Raw genomic sequence first — 20,991 nt, 5'->3', positions numbered from 1 at the left:
TGGAGCTGGGGAGAAGGATGGCACTGGAAGCCTCTTGTGAAGGAGCTGGGGAGAAGGATGGCACTGGAAGACTCTTGTGATGGAGCTGGGGAGAAGGATGGCACTGGAAGACTCTTGTGATGGAGCTGGGGAGAAGGATGGCACTGGAAGACTCTTGTGAAGGAGCAGGCAAGAAGGATGGAAAGCAGGAAGGATGCAAAGAGGTGCCCAGGCCCTTACCCTTGCCATGGTTTCAGGAGGTGGTATCTACAAACAGCAGGGAGCCCAGCTCCAATCTGACACATGTTTGTTGGTCACTGGTGAAGTGTGGCTCATCCCCAGGAGGAGCTGGTGGGGGAGGAGACATACAGGAGAACAGAGGGGATACCAGCAGTGTGGAAGCCATCATCACAGGCTTGCCAAGGACCAGGTGAACCTTAGCAGCCCTCATTCTGGTGTTCAGATGTCTGGATAATTTCTTTCCTATGGATGGCTCTCTGGCACACACTGCTGAAATATCCAAACAAGACTTACTCCTCCCCAGCCTCTCAGACTTTCCCTGTTGCCCTCATCCTTTTATGTCTCCAAACAGCCCTTCCCCTTGGCTGTTTCAGGAGGTGGCTTCCCTACAGCTGCAGGGTCAGAGGGCCATTTGCTACTGCTCATGGGAACCTTGCCTTCTCCTGCCACCACTTCCCCTTTGAATATGCTGCACGGCAGGTGATGCTTAGTGTTCCCCAGCACTCACTCACCTTCTGACAGGCAATGAACAAGCTGTCAGATGGACCAAGCATCTTCACCCACTGCCCCTGCCCTGGAGGAGCTCCTCTCATTTTTCTGGGGAGCAGAAGGAGCTTCATGCCTGCACCATGGACATCACAGCATCAGAGGACATTAGAGGCTGGAAGGGACTTCCGGAGATCATCCAGTCCAACCCCTCTGCCAAAGCAGCATCACCTAAGGGTAGTCTGCACAGGAATGCATCCAGGTGGGTTTGGAAAGTCTCCAGAGAAGGAGACTCCACAACCTCTCTGGGCAGCCTGTTCCAAGGCTCTGTCACCCTCACTGTAAAGAAGTTTCTCCTCATGTTGAGGTGAAACCTTCTCTGTTCAAGCTTGAACCTGTTGTTCCTTGGCTTATCACTGTGCACCACCAAAAAGAGCTTTGCCCCCTCCACTTGCCCCCCACCCCTCAGCTATTGATAGGCATTGATCAGATCCCCTCAAGACATGGCAGGTTAAAGCACAGGATCACACAACTGTGGAGGCTGGAAGAGATCTTTGAGATCGTCAAACCCAGGCGCTCACCTAGAGCTCACAATCCCACTGCTGCTGCTAAGCCACTACCACTAAGCCTCAGCACCACATCCACATATCTTCTAAATACCTCCAGGGATGGGACTCTGCCCCCTCCCTGGGCATCCTGTTCCAATGCCTGACAACCCTTTCTGGGAAGAAATTTTTCTTACTCTGCAACCTCAACCTCCCCTGGCACAACCTGAGGCCATTTCCTCTTTGTTCTGTCTCTTGTTGCTTGTAAGGGACCAGCCCAAACCTCCTCTGAGATAGCTGTAGATGCTGGATTGCATCCCTAGCTTTCATTTTAACTTGCCCTCCACTGGAGGTGTTTAGGAAGAGACTGAATGGGGCACTTGGTGCCATGGTTTAGTTGATTAGATGGTGTTGGGTAATAGGTTGGAATCGATGATCTCAAAGGTCTTTTCCAACTTGGTCTTCCCTTCCCTTCTCCTCTCCTCCCTTCTCCTCTCCTCCCTTCTCCTCTCCTCCCTTCTCCTCTCCTCCCTTCTCCTCTCCTCCCTTCTCCTCTCCTCCCTTCTCCTCTCCTCCCTTCTCCTCTCCTCCCTTCTCCTCTCCTCCCTTCTCCTCTCCTCCCTTCTCCTCTCCTCCCTTCTCCTCTCCTCCCTTCTCCTCTCCTCCCTTCTCCTCTCCTCCCTTCTCCTCTCCTCCCTTCTCCTCTCCTCCCTTCTCCTCTCCTCCCTTCTCCTCTCCTCCCTTCTCCTCTCCTCCCTTCTCCTCTCCTCCCTTCTCCTCTCCTCCCTTCTCCTCTCCTCCCTTCTCCTCTCCTCCCTTCTCCTCTCCTCCCTTCTCCTCTCCTCCCTTCTCCTCTCCTCCCTTCTCCTCTCCTCCCTTCTCCTCTCCTCCCTTCTCCTCTCCTCCCTTCTCCTCTCCTCCCTTCTCCTCTCCTCCCTTCTCCTCTCCTCCCTTCTCCTCTCCTCCCTTCTCCTCTCCTCCCTTCTCCTCTCCTCCCTTCTCCTCTCCTCCCTTCTCCTCTCCTCCCTTCTCCTCTCCTCCCTTCTCCACTCCTCCCTTCTCCTCTCCTCCCTTCTCCTCTCCTCCCTTCTCCTCTCCTCCCTTCTCCTCTCCTCCCTTCTCCTCTCCTCCCTTCTCCTCTCCTCCCTTTTTTTACTTTCCCAACATCTCCTTTCCCACTTTTTCTTGTACTTCCTTCTCGCTGCTCCGGAAAGCAGAGTTATTGTCAGTGATTTAGAAGCTCTCTGGTGGCTGCTGAGCCTCACCAGCCGAGCTCTGCTCAAAGGCCAGTGACCTGGGATTTATGGCTAATGTTCTCAGTTAATAACATGGATTTACTTAAGGAACCCATCCAAATGCCCTCAGAGATCAGGGAACAGGCAGCCTGCCTGGCCCCAGGAGCTTTCTTTACAGCCAGCAGCAGCAAAGCATCTCCACCGAGCCCACAGGGGCATGCCTCTGAGAAGCAGGGAAGAAAACAAGTCCCTCCTTTCCACTGGGGATGTTTCCACAGCAGCTTTCCCTTTGGCCTTCAAGTGATGGATTGCAGGGCAAACACAGCAGCGCTGCCGTCCCGCTCCGCTCCCTCGTTAGATATGCAAACGCCTCTGTTGACATTTCCTTTGAGGGCAGCAAAAAAACCCACCATGGCTCCTTTTCCCCCTGCTAATAAAGCAATGAAAACAAGAACAGCTGAGTTGTAAATTTGTTCACACTCCATTAATTATGGGCATGTGCCTGTGTTTGCATTCACACAGGCTGGCTGCAGTGCGGCGGAGGGGAAGCGCAGCCCGACGAGTTGACATAAGGGCGTTGATGGTTTCATTTGGAGATGAGAATTTGGAGTCAACTTCAGGATCCTGGAATTGTCAGGGTTGGAAGGGACCTCAAGGAGCAGCCAGTTCCAACCCCCCTGCCATGCCCTGGGACACCTCACACTCCAGCAGGTTGCTCACAGCCGCATCCAGCCTGGCTGCAAAAACCTCCAGGCAGGAGGCTTCCACCACCTCCCTGGGCAACCTGGGCCAGGCTCTCACCACCCTCCTGGGGAACTTCTTCCTAACATCCAATCTCAATCTCCCCACTTCTAGTTTTGCTCCATTCCCCCCTAGCCCTATCACTCCCTGACACCTCCCTCCCCAGCTTTCTTGTAGCCCCCTTCAGATACTGGAAGGCCACAAGAAGGTCTCCTTCTCTTCTCCAGACGGAACAGCCCCAACTCTCTCAGTCTGTCTCCATAGCAGAGCAGCTCCAGCCCTCTGCTCATCCTCATGGCCCTTCTCTGGACACCTTTCAGCACCTCCAGATCCTTCCTGTACTGGGGGCTCCAGAACTGGGTGCAGTCCTCCAGGTGTGGTCTCACCAGAGTGGACTTTGCTGGTCTTCATTGGGTTTTGGGGACTCCATCTCTTCATTGATGATATAGGCAGGGAGACTGAAGGCACGCCCGGCAAGTTTGCAGGTGGGTTTGTAGTGATAGCTCAGGGGGCAATGGTTTGAAACTGGAGAAAAGTAGATTTTAGGTTGGACATCAGGAAGAAGTTCTTTGCAATGAAAGTGGTAAAACACTGGAAGAGGTTACCCAGGGATTTGGTTGAGGCTCCACCCCTGGAGATATTCAAGATGAGACATGATGTGGCCCTGGGCAGCCTGATCTAGATGGAAGCATCCCTGCTGACTGCAGGGGGGTTGGATAAGGTGACCTTTGAGGGTCCCTTCCAACCCCATGCTCTCTGTGAATCCGTGGCTCTTGGCCTCATCTGGACCTTTCTGCTGAGCTATAAGAAACAGGTCTGTCCCACACCTCGTGGTGGCTGAGCTGGCATCTGCAGGAGCTCCTGCCTGTGGGCATTTCCCTGCTCTCAACATCTGTCCAACCCTCTGTCTCCTTTAAAGGTTCCAATCAAAATCTCTGCAGCTCACTTAGTTGTGCAGCTGGATGCTGATGGCCAGCATGAGCATCTCTCATCCCCTGGGGTGCTTTGTTGGAGGAATACAGGGGGGGGAAAGAGAAGCAGCTGGAACTGGGAAGCCAGGGAGAGATGAAACTGGTGTGGTGAGCTGTGCTGAAGGTCCTGGTGAGAGGAAGGGGACTGTAGTATGGAAATCTCTGTGGTGGAGAACTGTGTGCTTTTGCCTGCCCAGCCAGAGATTGGGACACTGCAAGGAGGCACATCCTGGCTTTGCCAATGCTGCATCCTCTGTTCCTCCTTCCTCTTTCTCCTCGGGCCCAGTAGCTGTGCTTACCCCATTCACCTCAGCCTGGAGAAGAGAAGGCTCCAGGCAGACCTTCTTGTGGCCTTTCAGGACTTATAGGGGCCAGTCAGAAACCTGGGGACAGGCATTTGAGCAGGGCCTGCTGTGAGAGGACAAGGGGTGATAATTTAAGCTAAAAGAGGCAGATTCAGATGAGAAAGAAGGAAGAAATTTTTGACTCTGAGGGTGGCCAGAGCCTGGTCCAGGTTGGCCAGAGAGATGGTAGAAGCCCCATCCCCAGAACCATTGCAGGTCAGGTTGTCTGGGGCTCTGAGCAACCTGCTCTAGTTGCAGATGTCCCTGCTGACTGCAAGAAGCTGGGCTGGCTGACCTTTAAAGCTCCCTCCCAACCCAAACCATTCTATAATTCCATGACCTTGCTTCAAATCCTCCTCCTCTGGGCAGGGGATGAGCATGGGTGAACAAGCCTGGTGGTGCTCTCTGCAGTCCCTACAGACACTGCCCTGGCACAAATCTACTGCACAGGCAAGCTCAGCCTGCTTGGTGGCTCAGCTGGAGGATGTGTTCTGGTCATGCCCTCAACACCCCCAGCTCGTTTTGGGGTGGATCAGCAGAGCTTGCACCTGGCGCGCCCAGCGGTGAGCCCTGAGCCGCCCCTCGGAGCAGGTGAGAGGACTCTTCCCTGCCATGCATTGTCCTTGGGCAGGTTTGCCGAAGCAGATGGCCCTCAGTGAGAAGTGCAGTGCCTTGGCAGGGTGCCACAGGAGCTCTTGGCCGCGGTGGCTGTAACATGTGTCTGCTCTCCCTCCCCAGGGTACCACTGTGAGGATGATAACAGCCATCGACCAGGACAAGGGCCGGCCCCGGGGCATCGGCTACACCATCGTCTCGGGTAAGGCACTGAGGGACGTGCTGGGGGGGCCCAGCAGGGGTGGAGGAGCTGGCCCTACAGTATTTCTTTGTACACCTTCTGCCTGGGAAATCACATTTGACTGTTTCTCCTTAACTGTGCCGCTTGCTGTTTGGATTCAGTGTCCCTAATGACCGTAGCCTACTGCTACAGCTGACAGATTTTTTTACCCCTCTGGAAAGCTTCCTTCGTTTTTGGAAGTGGATTGCTCCTGGCATCTCTCTTTGCTCTTCCTTTCCATCATTCCCAACCAATCTGACAACATCTCCTAGCAAAACTTGCATTCCTAACCCTGAGCCACAAGCAGTTCTGCTCCACGTTAACACCGGAGACCTGCAAAGAGCAGGGCATAAACTCTTGCTGGCAGAGTGGTGGTTATTGTTTAGGTAGAGAATAGGGCTGATTACAGGCTGAACAGCTCCTGGTGGCTTCTGTGGTGTTTCCCAAAAGCCTCTGGCCTCCCAAAGCACTGCAGGGACTTTGCAAGGTGGGAGGCAGTGGGCTAGACCCGGCAGTGCTGGGCTAGAGAATGGAGCTTAATTAGAGCAGTGGAGGGTTTCTGCCATCTGACAGGCACGTGGATTAATCCTGCCTTTGTGGACTGGCTCTGAAGCCTGAGGAGCCCTTTGCAGTGTGTGTGGGTAGCTTGCTGAAATTACTGTCACTGGGCACTGCTTAACTTCTTTGGCACTGTAGTTAGAATCATAGAAGGGAGCTTTAAAAGTCACCCAGTCCAACCCTCCTGCAGTCAGCAGGCACATCTCTAACTAGAGCAGATTGCTCACAGACCCAAGCAACCTGGCCTGCAAAGCTTACAGGGATGGAGATTCTACCACCTCTCTGGGCAACCTGGGCTAGTCTCTCACCACCCTCAGTGTAACCCATTTTTAACTTCTCTCCAGTCTAAATCTCTCTCTTTCAGTTTCAAACCATCATCTCTTCTGTCACAACAAGCCCTGCTCAAAAAGTCTGTTCCCAGCTTTCTACTCTTCCTCTTTAAGCACTGAAAGGCTGCCAAGAGGTCCACTTGGAGCCTTCTCTTCTCCAAGCTGAACAATCCTAACTCTCTCACCTTGGCCTCACAGCAGGGGGCTTCCAGCCCTCCCATCCTTGCTGTTGCCTCCTGTGGCCCCACTCCAACAGGTCACAGTATCATAGTATCAGTCAGGGTTGGAAGGGACCACAAGGATCATCTAGTTCCAACCCCCCTGCCATGGGAAGGGACACCCCACACTAGATCAGCCTGGCCAGAGCCTCATCCAGCCTGGGCTTAAACACCTCCAGGGATGGGGCTCCAACCACTTCCCTGGACAACCCATTCCAGGGCTTCACCACTCTCATGGGGAAGAACTTCCTCCTCACCTCCAGCCTGAATCTCCCCACCTCCAGCTTCATTCCATTCCCCCCAGTCCTATCACTACCTGAGATCCTGAGCAGTCCCTCCCCAGCCTTCTTGCAGCCCCCTTCAGATACTGGAAGGCCACAATGAGGTCACCTCAGAGCCTTCTCTTCTCCAGACTGAACAGCCCCAACTCCTTCAGTCTGTGCTCACAGGAGAGGTGCTCCAGCCCTCTGATCATCCTCATGGCCTCCATGTCCCTTCTGTGCTGAGAACCCCAGAGCTGGACCCAGCACTGCAGGTGGGGTCTTAGTGGAGTGAAGCAGAGGGGCAGAATCCTCTTCCTTGACCTTCTGGCCACAAGACCTTATTCCTTTTACAGCTACCTGAAAGGTGGTTGTAGGCAGGAGGGGGTTGGTCTCTTCTCCCAGGCAGCCAGCACCAGAACAAGAGGACACAGCCTCAAGCTGTGCCAGGGGAAGTTTAGGCTGGAGGTGAGGAGAAAGTTCTTCCTAGAGAGAGTTGTTAGCCATTGGAATGTGCTGCCCAGGGAGGTGCTCAAGAGGGGATTGGATGTGGCACTTGGTGCCATGGTTTAGTAGCCATGAGGTGTTGGGTGACAGGTTGGACTTGATGATCTCTGAGGTCTTTTCCAACCTTATTGATTCTATGATTCTATGCTAAGATGCCAAGAGTATCAAACAAAGGTCTGAGCTGTCTGGTGCTGAACTCCACTTGCTGTGGTTTGGGTTTTGGAGAGACCCTCCTTGTAGCCCCACAAGCCCAAACCTTTTGTGTACCAGCCTCTTCTAAGGGCAGAAAAGACAGGAGCAGGGCAGGTGTTTCCAGATCAAACAAAGCTGTGTTTTTGGAAAGCCCTATTGGGTTGAGGCCCCATCCCTGGGGGCATTCAAGGTCAGACTCAGTGTGGCCCTGGACAACCTGATACTGTTGGAAGTGTTCATGCTTGTTGCAGGGGAGTTAGACAAGATGATCTTTGAGGCTCCTTTCCAACCCAGTGCAGGCTGTGAATCTGTGAAGTCTGGGGGGGGGCTGGAGCTGCCTCATTTAAAAACCTCTTGAGGTCATTGAGCCTCTGCCATACTTTGCTGCCTGCTGGGTGGGCTTGTGCCTCAGGAGCAGGTAGACTAACTCAGGTTAACCAGGAGTGAGGGTTTCTCTGCTTCTGGCATAGCTTTTGGTGGTTTCTTCACAGCAAGAAACAGCAGCAGTGCCTCCTCTCTTCCGCGTGCCACACGCCTCGAGCTACACGTGTGGGAATCATTTTCCAGTGTCTCTTTCTCAGAGCCCAACCCTTTCAAATGGTCTTTTAATCAACCTCTAGGGTCAAGGTGTTTTCACCCTGACTTTCAAGTCTACTGATCCTGACTGCAAGTACCCAGCTCAGTCTGCCTTTGAAGATGCAAGGATTATTTATTCCTCTAATTCCCTCTGCAATTTATTCTGACATTCCCCTGGCATGAATTCAAATGAGAGAGTCCCTCAGAGGGCTTGTCCTAACTGGCCAAAGTGCACCAGGGACTTTCTTTGGGCTGATACAGGCCCTGAAGGCTGGACTTGAACCCCCAAACTGATTTTGCAGAGGTTGCTGAACCCCTCTGTGAGGATGGTAAAAGCCTTTATCTTACAGAAACCCCATGCAGCTCGAAACCTGAAGCTAGTCAGGAGGTGGGGAATCGCCCTGGCCCTGTCCATACACCCTCCTTTTGGCATCTACTGATGGCCATAGACCCTTTCCTCTGACTCAGCATGGGCGATGCTCCAGGAATCTTATTTTCCCTGCTCAGCACTGGTGCAGTACAAACAGCTCTAGGTTTCCAAGAGCTTTTATTTGATGGCTCAAACCTACAGCAAGAACCACAGAGGGTTCGTTTGCTAAAGGAATGGTCACATCAGGATTTCTGCTCACCTCACTGTCAGGGCTGCTCTGCTGAAGCAAGGAAATAAAACCTTGGGCCTTGGAATTGCACAATGGAGTCACAGAATGGTCCAGGCTGGAAAGGACCTCCAGAGGTCGTCCAGACTGACTTCCCCACAGCCAGCAGGGACATCCCCAACTAGATCAGGCTGCCCAGGGCCTCGTTGAGCCTCACCTTGAATATCTTCAAGGAAGGTGCCTCAAGCACCTCCCTGGGCAACATGTGTCACTGTTTCACCACCCTCAGAGAGAAGTTCTTCCTGATATCCAATCTAAATCTGCCTTTGTCTGGTCTGAAGACTTTGCCCCTTGTCCTGTCACTGCAGGTCTTTGTGAACAATCTCTCTCCATCCTTCCTGTAACTCCCTTCAGGCACTGGCAGGCTGCTATTAGGTCTCCCTGGAGCCTCCTCCTCTCCAGGCTGAACACCCCCAGCTCCCTCAGCCTCTCCTTGTAGCAGAGGTGCTCCAACCCCCTGATCATTTTTGTGGCCCTCCTCTGGAGCCTCTCCATCAGCTCCATGTCCTTCCTGTATTGAGGGCTCCAGACCTGTACACAGTACTGCAGGTGAGGTCTGACCAGAGAATATTCATGCACGCTCTCATTTTCCTGTCTGTCTTTGGTTTTCCCATGAAAAGGCCACAAGCCCCTTTTGCCAGGGTACCTCTCAGCCTGGCTGGGCAGAGGAATGGTGGAAGAGAGCCAGGCAGGATCCTGGTGGCAGCAGGGTGTGTGGAGTGACAGGCAGATCACTGCAAACAGGCTGGCACCTGCTTGCCTGCGCCAGGAGCTTAATCCCTGCCCCTGGTCCCACGTGGCGGGGGGCAGCTCTGCTATCGGAGAATCAGGCAGGAGACATCAAAGAGTGATTAAAGTGCTTTGCATTATTTATGTTTCTTTGCCCAAACAGGAGCATTGCAGAGTGTTTTCATAACTGGCCAGGAGAGTCTCTCCTGCTGGCAGGAGCTTCTCACAGAGCAGTGGTGCTGGGAAGGAGCAGACTGTGTACAGACCAAGGGATGGCTGCAGGCACCCACTGCTACCTCCTGCTCCCTCCTCACCCTCACCCTGCCTTTGCTTTCCAAAATCCTTAAAGACATGCTTCAGAATCACAAAATGGTGAAGGGTGGAAGGAATCTCTGAGTATACTCTAGTCAAACCCTGAAGCAGGGTCACCCAGAGAAGGATGGGATGGGATGGGATGGGATGGGATGGGATGGGATGGGATGGGATGGGATGGGATGGGATGGGATGGGATGGAATGGAATGGAGTGGAATGGAATGGAATGGAATGGAATGGAATGGAATGGAATGGAATGGAATAGAATAGAATAGAATAGAATAGAATAGAATAGAATAGAATAGAATAGGAATAGGAATAGGAATAGGAATAGGAATAGACCAGGTTGGAAAAGACCTTTGAGATCATTGAGTCCAACCTATCCCCCAGCACCATCTGATCAACTAAACCATGGCACCAAGCACCCCATCCAGGCTCTTCCTAAATACCTCCAGTGATGTGACTCCACCACCTCCCTGGGCAGCACATTCCAATGACCAATCACTCCCTCTATGAAGAACTTCTTCCTAACATCCAGCCTAAACCTCCCCTGGCACAGCTTGAGACTGTATCCTCTTGTTCTGGTGCTTGTTCCCTGGGAGTAGAGACCAACCCCCACCTGGCTACAAACTCCCATCAGGGATCAAGAAGGTCTCCCCTGAGCCTTCTCTTCTCCAGGCTAAGCAACCCCAGCTCCCTCAGCCTCCCCTCACAGGGCTGTGCTCCAAACCCCTCCCCATCCTCGTTGCCCTTCTCTGGACATAATTGCCTAGGGTCACAATGTCCAGGTGGGTTTGAAATCTCTCTGGGCAGCCTGCTCCAGGGCTTCAGCATGCTCCCACCAAAGATATTTTTCTTCTTGTTCAGTTATAACCTCCTGGGTTCCAAGTTTGTGCCTATTGCTCCTTGTCCTGTCGCTGGGCACCACTGACAAGAGTCTAGCCCCATCTTCTTGCCCCCTGCCCTTCAACTATTGATGAGCATTGATCAGATCCCCTCTCAGGCTGCTCTTCTCCAGGCTAAACAGCTCCAAATCTCTCAGCCTTTCCTCCTCCCAGAGATGCTCCAGTTCACAATTAGTTGCCACAGCTCCATTCAGCTGCCTGGCTGTGGCCACGGTTGGCAGTGCCTCCTCTCCTCTGCTCCAGGCATTGTCTGATACTATGCTTTCCATCATTTGCTTCTTGCTTTTGAAAGAAGGTGTTGTCTTCTGATCCCTGAGAGTCCAGACAGGGGCACCAGCAGCTAGCACACCTCCAAAACCCTGCTCACCCGAGGCAAGCGGTGGTGTTTTTGGCAGGCAGGCAGGGGAAGCCTAATTAATTTGTCATTATCCTCAATCATGATGGTAAAGGTCAGTGAGCAGATTTTTGTGCCTGAGCTGGTAAATTTTTATGGCAATTTTGCAGAAAGAAATGGCCCAACATATGGGAATGGGGGAAAGCAAATTAAATTAGACACCCAGTGTAAGCAGAAGTGAAACTGGCCAATGGAGGTGGCACCTACACCTGGCTCTTCAGCTCCCTTCCACCAGAGGAGGTGGTGGTGATGATGCTGAACCCATTTCACAGCAGGGGTGGGTGATGCAGGCACCTGTACAGGTTAGGGGCTGCCCTGCTGGAAAGCAGCTCCACACCTTGTGAGTCCTTGTGGCCAGCAAGTTCTGCATGGGACAGCAATGTGCCCTTGTGGCCAAGAGAGCCAATGGGATCCTGGGGTGCACTGAGAAAACTGTGGCCAGCAGGGCTAGGGAGGTTCTTCTCCCTCTCTAGTCTGCCCTTGTGAGACTACACCTGGAATGCTGTGTCCAGTTTTGGGCTGCCCAGTTCAAGAGAGACAGAGAGCTGCTGGAGAGACTCCAAGAGAGAGCCATGAGGATGATTAGGGGACTTGAGCATCTCCCCTGTGGAGAGAGACTGAGAGCCCTGGGGCTGTTGAGTCTGGAGAAGAGAAGGCTGAGAGGGGATCTGATCAATGTCTATCAATAGCTGAGGGGTGGGGGGCAAGTGGAGGGGGCCAAGCTCTTTTGGGTGGTGCACAGTGATAAGCCAAGGAACAACAGGTACAAGCTTGAATACAGAAGGTTTCAGCTCAACATGAGGAGAAACTTCTTTCCAGTGAGGGTGACAGAGCCCTGGAACAAGCTGCCCAGAGAGGTTGTGGAGTCTCCTTCTCTGGAGGCTTTCCAAACCCACATGGATGCATTCCTGTACAGACTGTGATGCTGGTGATGCTGGGTGATGCTGCTCTGGCAGGGGGGTTGGACTGGATGATCTCTGGAGGTCCCTTCCAACCTCTAATGTACTCTGATGCTTCTCCCCACTTCTCCCTGGTTTTGGGGCACAGGGGTTTTGTCCGTGGCTGGTCTCATTTCACCTTCTGGGGTTGAAAACACAGCAACAAGAGAGCTGCAAAGCAGCCTGGGTGCTTATCATTGCTTCTCTATCAGCAGCTTAAATCACTGGCGTGATTTGGAGAAGGGGTAGGAAAATGCCTTTGGAATTGCCGGTGTCCTGCTCAGCCCCATCCCTCGGGTAGCTGTGCCTTAGGATATACTGCAGCAGCTCTTATTTATACAGCTATCTCCAGCACAAGGTCCTGCTGTGACAGGAAAACAATAAAACTAAAAGATTAACCATAACCACATAAAATAAGACTTAAGTTCTCACTTTACGCCCCCGGCTTACAAAGCTGTTAAGCCTGACATGACGGAGGAGCCCCGAGCTAGCTGAGGCATGGCATTGGCTACTTGTCCTGCCTGCCCTGGGATTCATTGCCATATCCCATAGGGAAAAGCCATTCCATTTCTCCCCCTTCCTTCTAACCTGAGGGTTGCAGCCCCAGGGAAGCGTGCCCTTTTCCACCCTACGCTTCCCAGGGAGTGAGATCAAAAGAAATCCACAGAATCATGCAGAAGCCTTCAGGTTGGAAAAGACCCTGGGGATCACCAACCAACAGCCCTGCTCTACAGGGGTCACCCCTAAGCCATATCCCCAAGCACCACATCCAAACCACCTTTAACCAGGGTTGGTGACTCCACCACCTCCCTGGGCAGCACATTCCAATGCCTGACCACTCTTGCCATGAAAAAATTGATCCTAATGTCCAGTCTAAAACTGCCCTTTGCATCTTGAGGCTATTCCCTTTTGTCCTATGGCTAAAGGTGGGGGTTGGTCTCTTCTCCCAGGCAACTAGCACCAGAACAAGAGGACACAGTCTCAAACTGTGCCAGGGGAGGTTCAGGCTGGATGTTAGGAAGACGTTCTTCATAGAGGGAGTGATTGGCCATGGGAATGTGCTGCCCAGGGAGGTGGTGGAGTCACCATCACTGGAGGTGTTTAGGAGGAGACTGGATGGGGTGCTTGGTGCCATGGTTTAGTTGATTAGATGGTGCTGGGTGATAGGTTGGACTTGATGATCTTGAAGGTCTTTTCCAACCTGGTTTATTCTATTCTATTCTATTCTATTCCATTCCATTCCATTCCATTCCATTCACCTGTGAGAGGAGACCAGAACCAGCCTCTCCACAATGTCCTTTAAGGCAGTAGTAGAGAGCCATGAGGTCTCCCCTCAGCCCTCCTATTAAACAGCCCCAGCTCCTTCAGTTGCTCTTCATCAGATTTATTCTCCAAGCCCTTCCCCAGCTTCCTTGCCCTCCTCTGCACTCCCCAATGAGACCTTTGCAATTCAAGTCCTTTGTACCAACAGGCTTGAACAGGCTTGGGTTTGGTTTTGGGTCCCTCACTCCCAAGAAGAACATTGAAGCTCTGTAGCATGTCCAAAGAAGGACAAATGAAGCTGGTGAAGGCTCTGGAGCACAAGTCTGGTGAGGAGCAGCCGTGAGCAGCAACAAGCTGCTGTGCAAATTAAACAGGAGATGGTTCATTCAGTAGCCCTCAGGCCAGTTAGGGCAGGGCAAGATGCTCAAAAATGTGCTCTACACTGCAGCTGGCAAGAGTGGTCCTACCTGGAGCCTTTGGCAGAGAGCACCCAAGTAGACCTGAGGCTGACCCTGAGGGTTTTGGGGTCAGGGATACAAAGGACCAGGGATACAAAAGATCTGAGACCAGCTTCATTCCAAATGAAAAAGAGATATTGGCAGCATATGGAGTTGGAGCTGCCTCAGAAGTGGTTGGTACTGAAGCACAGCTCCTCCTGGCACCCTGACTGCCAGTGCTGGGCTGGATGTTCAAAGCAAGGGTCTCCTCTACCCACCACGCAACTGATGCCACATGGAGTGAGTGGACTGCACTGATAACACACCAGGCACCAACAGGGAGCTCTGGCTCTCCAGGAACCTTGGATGTGATCACAAACCGGCCATATGGCAAAGATTTTGGGATGTCACCAGACAAGGAGGAGGTAACACGTGCTGAGAAGTGTCCCACCACACCATGTACTGCCAGGTAACCAGAAGGAGTGTGCCCTGCTCACTGATGGGCCCTGTTGCTTCGTGGGAAAACACTGAAGGTGGAAGGCTGCTGTGTGGGGTCCTGCACAAGGGGTTGCAGAGGCTGCTGAGGGAGAAGGTGAATCGAGGCAGCTTGCAGCCATCCAACTGGCTTTAGATACTGCTGAGCAAGAAAGGTGGCCAATGTTCTGTCTCTGTGCAGACTCATGGATGGTGGCAAATGAACCACACTGCAGGGTCAACACTAAACCACATCCCTAAGTGTCAGGTCCACAGGCTGCTTGAACACTTCCAGGGACGGTGACTCCACCACTACCCTGGGCAGACCACTCCAACCTTTGAGAACCCTCTCTGTGAAGAAATATTTCCTAACATCCAGCCTAAGTCTCCTCTGGCACAGCTTGAGACCATTTCCTCAGTCCTGTCACTCAACACCAAGGAGAAGAGGCTGCCTCCTTCTCACTTCAATCTCCCTTCAGGTGTCTGTAGAGAGCACTGAGGTCTCTCCTCAGCCTTCTCCAGCCTGAACCACCCCTAGCTCCCTCGGGAGCTGTAGGACATGTGCTCCATTTCTTCCATTGCTGTAGCCACCCCCACAAAGCCTTTGCCACCATCCTTGAGTCTGTGTGGAGACAGAGCATTGGCCACCTTTCTTGCTCAGCAGTATCTAAAGCCAGCTGGATGGCTGCAAGCTGCCTCGCTTCAAGCTGCCTCGCTTCACCTTCTCCCTCAGCCTCTCCTCGCAGGGCTTGCGCTCCAAGGAGGGTGCAGGAAACCCGTGGGCTGGTGCCCTGCAAAAGCCCTCCCTCTCCAGCTCCCCCAGCCGCTTTGACAGGTTGGAGAGGCTCAGCCACTGAGGTCAGGACTCTGCTTGAAGGACAGATAATTAATCCAGCAAAGTAATCCGCAGTTCCTTCCCGGCAGATTTATGGAGATAGCCTCTGAGCCGGGGACTCTGCCTCATCATCTTTCATTTCCCAGGCAAAGCCGGTGACTTGTTGTATAGCACGACCTGCTCTAGATAAGGCTTTTCATTTAGGGGAACTCTCTGCTCTAACAGAGATTGATTTTCCCACTGGGAAGCGCAGGGCCCCGGCGCTCCGGGCAGGATCAGCCCTGCAGACGGCACTGTGCCGCCGCCGCGCATCGCCTGGGGCCTGGGGAATCCTTTGGCTCTTTAAGAGAAGGATTTGCCTTTTCTTTTTTATTTTTTTTCCCCCTCTCCTGAATTAAATGGCAATTTATTTAATAGGCAGGAGGAGACTTTGGCCCTCGAGCTTCTTGTTAGGAAAATGTGTTGTGCGATTGCAGTCTCAAGCTGCAAGCGCCAGGGGAGGTTTAGGCTGGAGGTGAGGAGAAAGTTCTTCACGGAGAGAGAGAGATTGGCCACTGGAATGTGCTGCCCAGGGAGGTGGTGGAGTCACCATCCCTGCAGGTGTTCAAAAAAAGGCTTGGATGTGGCACTTGGAGCCATGGTTTACTTGTCAGGAGGTGTTAGGTATTAGGTAATAGGTTGGACTTGGTGATCTCTGAGGTCTATTCCAACCTGGTTGAAGGGTGGTTGTAGGCAGGAGGGGGTTGGTCTCTTCTCCCAGGGAAGAGAAGTATCAGGGGTGACCTCATTGCCCTCTACAACTACCTGAAAGGTGGTTGTAGACAGGAAGGGGTTGGTCTCTTCTCCCAGGCAACCAGCACCAGAACAAGAGGACACAGTCTGAAGCTGCACCAGGGGAAGTTTAGGCTGGAAGTGAGGAGAAAGTTCTTCCCAGAGAGAGTTGTTAGCCATTGGGATGTGCTGCCCAGGGAGGTGGTGGAGTCCCCATCCCTGGAGGTGTTTGAGAGGGGATTGGACATGGGACTTGGTGCCATGGTTTAGTAGTCCTGAGGTGTTGGGTGACAGGTTGGACTTGATGATCTTTGAGGTCTTTTCCAACCTTGGTGATTCTGTGTTAAACTCTGGGTTTCAGTGACCTCCAGGATGCTCAGGAGACTTCGTGTCTCCCGGCAAGAAGGTGTGAAGGTGACCTGTGATGCTGGAGCAGGAACCAAAGGGTTAAATTAGGGTCCCAGGGCTCTGCAAGAGGTCTGAATGTCAATCTCTGCCTGCCTGACAGATTTCAGGAGGGGTGATGGATGGCCAAGGGGAGACTGCACAAGGGCGATCCATACGTCCTTCATGGGTCTCAGAAAGTCCTGCATGAGGGAGGGGAGGGGACGTGGGGCTATCAGTTGGTAAGCTGTTCCTTAGGGCTCTTCCCAAGCCCTTAGGGCAGGTTTTATTTGTCCCAAAGTGGGTTATTTTAGGAGCCTGGTGGAGTTGTTGGGTAAGTGTTCTCTTCCTAAAGAGCTGCTGCATCCCAAGGGAAGCGTGAACTAAAAATCATTATTTAGAATCATGGAATTGTTAGGGCTTGAAGGCACCTCAAGGATCATCTAGTTCCAGCCCCCCCTGCCCCTCACACTAGATCAGGTGCCTTGTCTTCTCCAGACTGAACAGCCCCAACTCTCTCAGCCTATCCTTGTAGGAGAGGAGCTTCAGCCCTCTGCTCATCCTCATGGCCCTTCTCTGGACACATTCCAGCACCTCCAGATCCTTCCTGTGCTAGGGGCTCCAGAACTGGATGTAGTACTCCAGGTGGGGTCTCACCAGAGTGGAGCAGAGGGGGAGAATCACTTTCCTGGCCCTGCTGGCCACACTTCTCTTGCTGCAGCCCAGGCTCTGGTTGGCTTTCTAGGCTGCATGTGCACACCGCTGCCTCATGTTGAGCTTCTCATCCACTAGCTCACCTCCAAGTCCTTTTCTTCAGGGCTGCTCTCAAGTCAATCCCTGCCCAGCCTATGTCAGTGCTTGGGCTTACCCCAACCCAGATGCAGGACTTTGCAGTTTCCACAGTCTAATAGAAGTGTGAGTTACAGAAGTGGGAGGCAAGCGTGTCTGAAAAGAATTGTTCCCCATCTTTCTTCTGGCTTTCCTTCTAAGGAATAAAATATCATCTCTGTGTGCATAGAAACCAGCACAGCAGCTCTCAGAACGTGTTTCACACGGTCTTAACAGATCTGGAGTCCCCTGCTGCCTTCCTTTTGAACGTGCAGCACAAACCCTTCAAGTAAGATCAAGTAGCCAAATAGGTCTCCCAGCCCTCAGCTGCTGACACCTCCCTTTGTATTTTGACCTGACTTAATGCAGAAGGCAAAGCACTTCTTTGAGTCCTTCAACACAGGCATCAGGCAAGATCCTTGGAGGCAGGACCCGCTGGTTTTGACATTCCCAATGTTAGCTGGCCTACACCTGCTTCTTCACAGAATCTCACAGAATCACAGAGTGTTAGGGGGGCTGGAAAGGACCTCCAAAAATCATCCCTGCCAGAGCAGGGTCACCTACACCAGATCCCACAGGAATACATCCAGGCAGGTCTTGAATATCTCCAGAGAGGGAGACTCCACAACCCCACTGGGCAGCCTGCTCCAGGGCTCTGGCAGCCTCACAGGGAAAAAAAAATTCCTCCTGTTTCCATGGAACTTCCTATGCCTCAGCTTCCACCAGTGCCCCTTGTGCTGGCACTGGGCATCACCAAGCAGAGCCTGGCTCCATCCTCTTGGCACCCACCCTGCACATCTTAATAAACCTGAATGAGGTCACCCCTCAGGCTCCTCTTCCCCAAGCGAAAGAGCCCTCAGCTCCCTCGGTCTCTCCTCATCCCACATCCGAATCACTTGGTGAACTACCAGGGTGTTAAAGTCCTCATAAATTCCACCTGCTGGGAGGGCCTTCCAATGTGATTTAAAGGCAGTCATCATAGCAGAACATTTCTGTAGGAGGACACGCTGATGGGTGGAAAAGTGCCTCACACAGAGTTATTCATCACAGGCTGTTTTTCCACCCTGCCAATGCAAGGGGATGAGATGGCACAAGGAAGAGATGGTGGCTGTGGCCTCAGCCCTGGCTTGGTTGCTCCCCATCTTCCTCCCTGCTACTAATGGAGCTTCATCATAGAATCATAGAACTGTCAGGTCTTGAGGGGACCCTGAGGATCATCCAGTTCCAACTGCCCTGCCATGGCCAGGGACACCTCACACTACAGCAGGTTGCTCACAGCCACCTCCAGCCTGGCTGCAAAAACCTCCAGGCAGGAGGTTTCCACCACCTCCATGGGCAACCTGGGCCAGGCTCTCACCACCCTCCTGGGGAACAACTTCTTCCTCACAGCCAATTTCAATCTACCCATTTCTAGTTTTGCTCCATTCCCCCCAGTCCTATCCTTCCCTGATAGCCTCAAAAGTCCCTCCCCAGCTTTCTTGGAGCCCCCTTCAGATACTGGAAGGCCACAAGAAGGTCTCCTTGCAGCCTTCCCTTCTCCAGACTGAACAACCCCAACTCTCTCAGTCTGTCCTCCTAGGAAAGGAGCTCCAGCCCTCTGCTCATCCTTACTGGCCCTTCTCTGGACACCTTCCAGCACCACCACATCTTCTTGCAATCATGTTGGCTCCTTAGCAATCTAAATCTCCCTGGGAAGAGCTATGGTTGGGATAATGGTTTGCATGGCAGGTGGTCCCCCAGCAAACAGCTTTCAGTAATTAAAACTATACATCCTTGTTTATGTGTAAATATGGAACAAAAGGGTTGTGGGGTTGGTTTTTTTGCTTCACTTCTGGGACCTCCTATCTAACTTCCTGGGATTTAATTTGCATTCCGGAGGCTGGCAGCCGCTGGAGGAGGATAAACCTGTGCTGCCTCTGCTCCTGCTGGGGCCAGAGGACACAGCTGGGTCTGAGATGGTTTCTAATGGATGGTTGTTTTGGAAGGGAGTGAGCCTGGAGATGCAGGGTTTATGTCAAAAGCTGATTCAGACTTGTTACTGGGAGCGTAACAATGTACACCTTTCATGTTGTCCTGATGGCTTTGCATTGGTGTCTTCACTCAGTAAGGACTTAGAGACTCTTGAACGTGTCCAGAGAAGGGCAATGAGGCTGGGGAGAGGCCTTGAGCACAGCCCTGTGAGGAGAGGCTGAGGGAGCTGGGGTTTTTTCACCTGGAGAAGAGGAGGCTCAGGGGAGACCTTCTTGCTCTCTACAACTACCTGAAGGGAGGTTGTAGCCAGGTGGGGGTTGGTCTCTTCTCCCAGGCATCAGCCCCAGAACAAGAGGACGCAGTCTCAAGCTGTGCCAGAGGAAGTTTAGGCTGGAGGTGAGGAGAAAGTTCTTCCCAGAGAGAGTTGTTAGCCATCGGAATGTGCTGCCCAGGGAGGTGGTGGACTCCCCATCCCTGGAGGTGTTGAAGAGGGGATTGGATGTGGCACTTGGAGCCATGGTTTAGGAGTCATGAGGTGTTGGGTGACAGGTTGGACTTGATCTTTGAGCTCTTTTCCAACCTTATTGATTCTATGATCCTATGCTCCTGCTGTTGGTTGCTCTCCCATAGCAGGTTTTAGGGTTGGATTCACGGACAGGAGGGAAAAGTAGGAGAGAAAAAAAGCCAGGCCAGGCAGGACTGGTGATTCTTCTTCCCTCTGAGAGCATCTTAGATGATGTTAGGGAACAGAAGTTGTAGCCTAAGACTCAGCATCCCTTCATGTGATGAATTACCCTCAGAGCAGGAACCTTTAAACTCTTCAGGCTCCGTTCTCCTCTCTGGCACCCAGCTCCTGGGGGCTTCAGGAGGGGGAACTGCACCTCGGGTGATAAATCTTTCCTGTTTATTTTCTCCTACTGTATGCTGGGTTCTAAAAATTCCCAGTTAATCCCAGCTTCTTTTGTGGCTCTATGAGATCAGAAATTCTGCTGCCTGTGTTAGAATGGGCAATTAAAGAATTCTTTTGGGAAAGCTACCAAAAAATGCCTGGTTGCAGAGCAGGCGTGAGGCAGAGGAGCGCCGGCACGCAGCTCCGGGCTGCAAGCGCTCGTCCCACACAGAGCTGCATCTCCTGGCAAGCAGATGCCCAGGGAGCTGGTTGAGGTCCTACCCCTGAAGATATTCAAGGTGAGGCTGGACAGGACCCTGGGCAACCTCATCTAGTTGAGGATGGCCCTGCTGACTGCAAGAGGATTGGAGCAGGTGACCTTTGGAAGTCCCTTCCAACCCAGACTGTTTGATGTTTCTAAGAGCAACCCAAGGACCAGGGCAGGAGGAACAGGTGCTGTTTTCTAGTGCATCTTCATTTCACAAAGAGCAAGGAAATAAGGCTCTGGTTGTAATAACCTCTTCTCCTTTGGAAATAACATTTTCCCTTTGTATTTAACCCTGAGGCAATGTATGGATGAGCAGAGGGCTGGAGCTCCTCTCCTAGGAGGACAGACTGAGAGAGTTGGGGCTGTTCAGTCTGGAGAAGAGGACGCTGCAAGGAGACCTTCTTGTGGCCTTCCAGTATCTGAATGGGGCTACAAGAGAGTTGGGGAGGGACTTTTGAGGGTGTCAGGGAGTGATAGGACTGGGGGGAATTGAGCAAAACTAGAAATGGGTAGATTGAGATTGGCTGTGAGGAAGAAGTTGTTCCCCATGAGGGTGGTGAGAGCCTGGCACAGGTTGCCCAGGGAGGTGGTGGAAGCCTCCTGCCTGGAGGTTTATAAGGCCAGGGTGGAGGTGGCTGTGAGCAACCTGCTGTAGTGTGAGGTGTCCCTGGGCATGGCAGAGGGGTTGGAACTGGCTGAGCCTTGGGGTCCCTTCCAACCCTGACAATTCTGTGATCTGCCCTGGCGTGCCTCCCTGCGAATCACAGAGGGGCAGAAACTCAAGGTGAAGAGGAGCAGCGAGGTGGTCAGAGCAGCTGACGGACTATTTATACAGTGATAACTGTGTCTGTTGCTGACTCCCTGAACCACATCCAACAGCATCTATTTCGGTGCCCGAGGAGCCCTGACGGAGCACATTT

The 20,991-nt window shown here is 52.6% G+C and overlaps 1 protein-coding gene across 1 annotated transcript in view; it reads left to right on the top strand.

Annotated features, from left to right (window-relative positions):
- The window catches only part of CDH23 (cadherin related 23), a 334,982-nt gene that overhangs the window by 169,726 nt on the left and 144,265 nt on the right, over window positions 1–20,991 (top strand). Inside the window, exon 9 of the mRNA XM_054174778.1 lies at window positions 5,280–5,358. Coding sequence (XP_054030753.1) covers window positions 5,280–5,358 — 79 coding nt within the window. The remainder of the gene's footprint in view (window positions 1–5,279; window positions 5,359–20,991) is intronic.

The sequence above is a fragment of the Dryobates pubescens genome, chromosome 30, assembly GCF_014839835.1.
Source record: "Dryobates pubescens isolate bDryPub1 chromosome 30, bDryPub1.pri, whole genome shotgun sequence".
Taxonomy (NCBI): domain Eukaryota; kingdom Metazoa; phylum Chordata; class Aves; order Piciformes; family Picidae; genus Dryobates; species Dryobates pubescens.
This window is presented reverse-complemented; position numbering and strand designations above follow the sequence as displayed.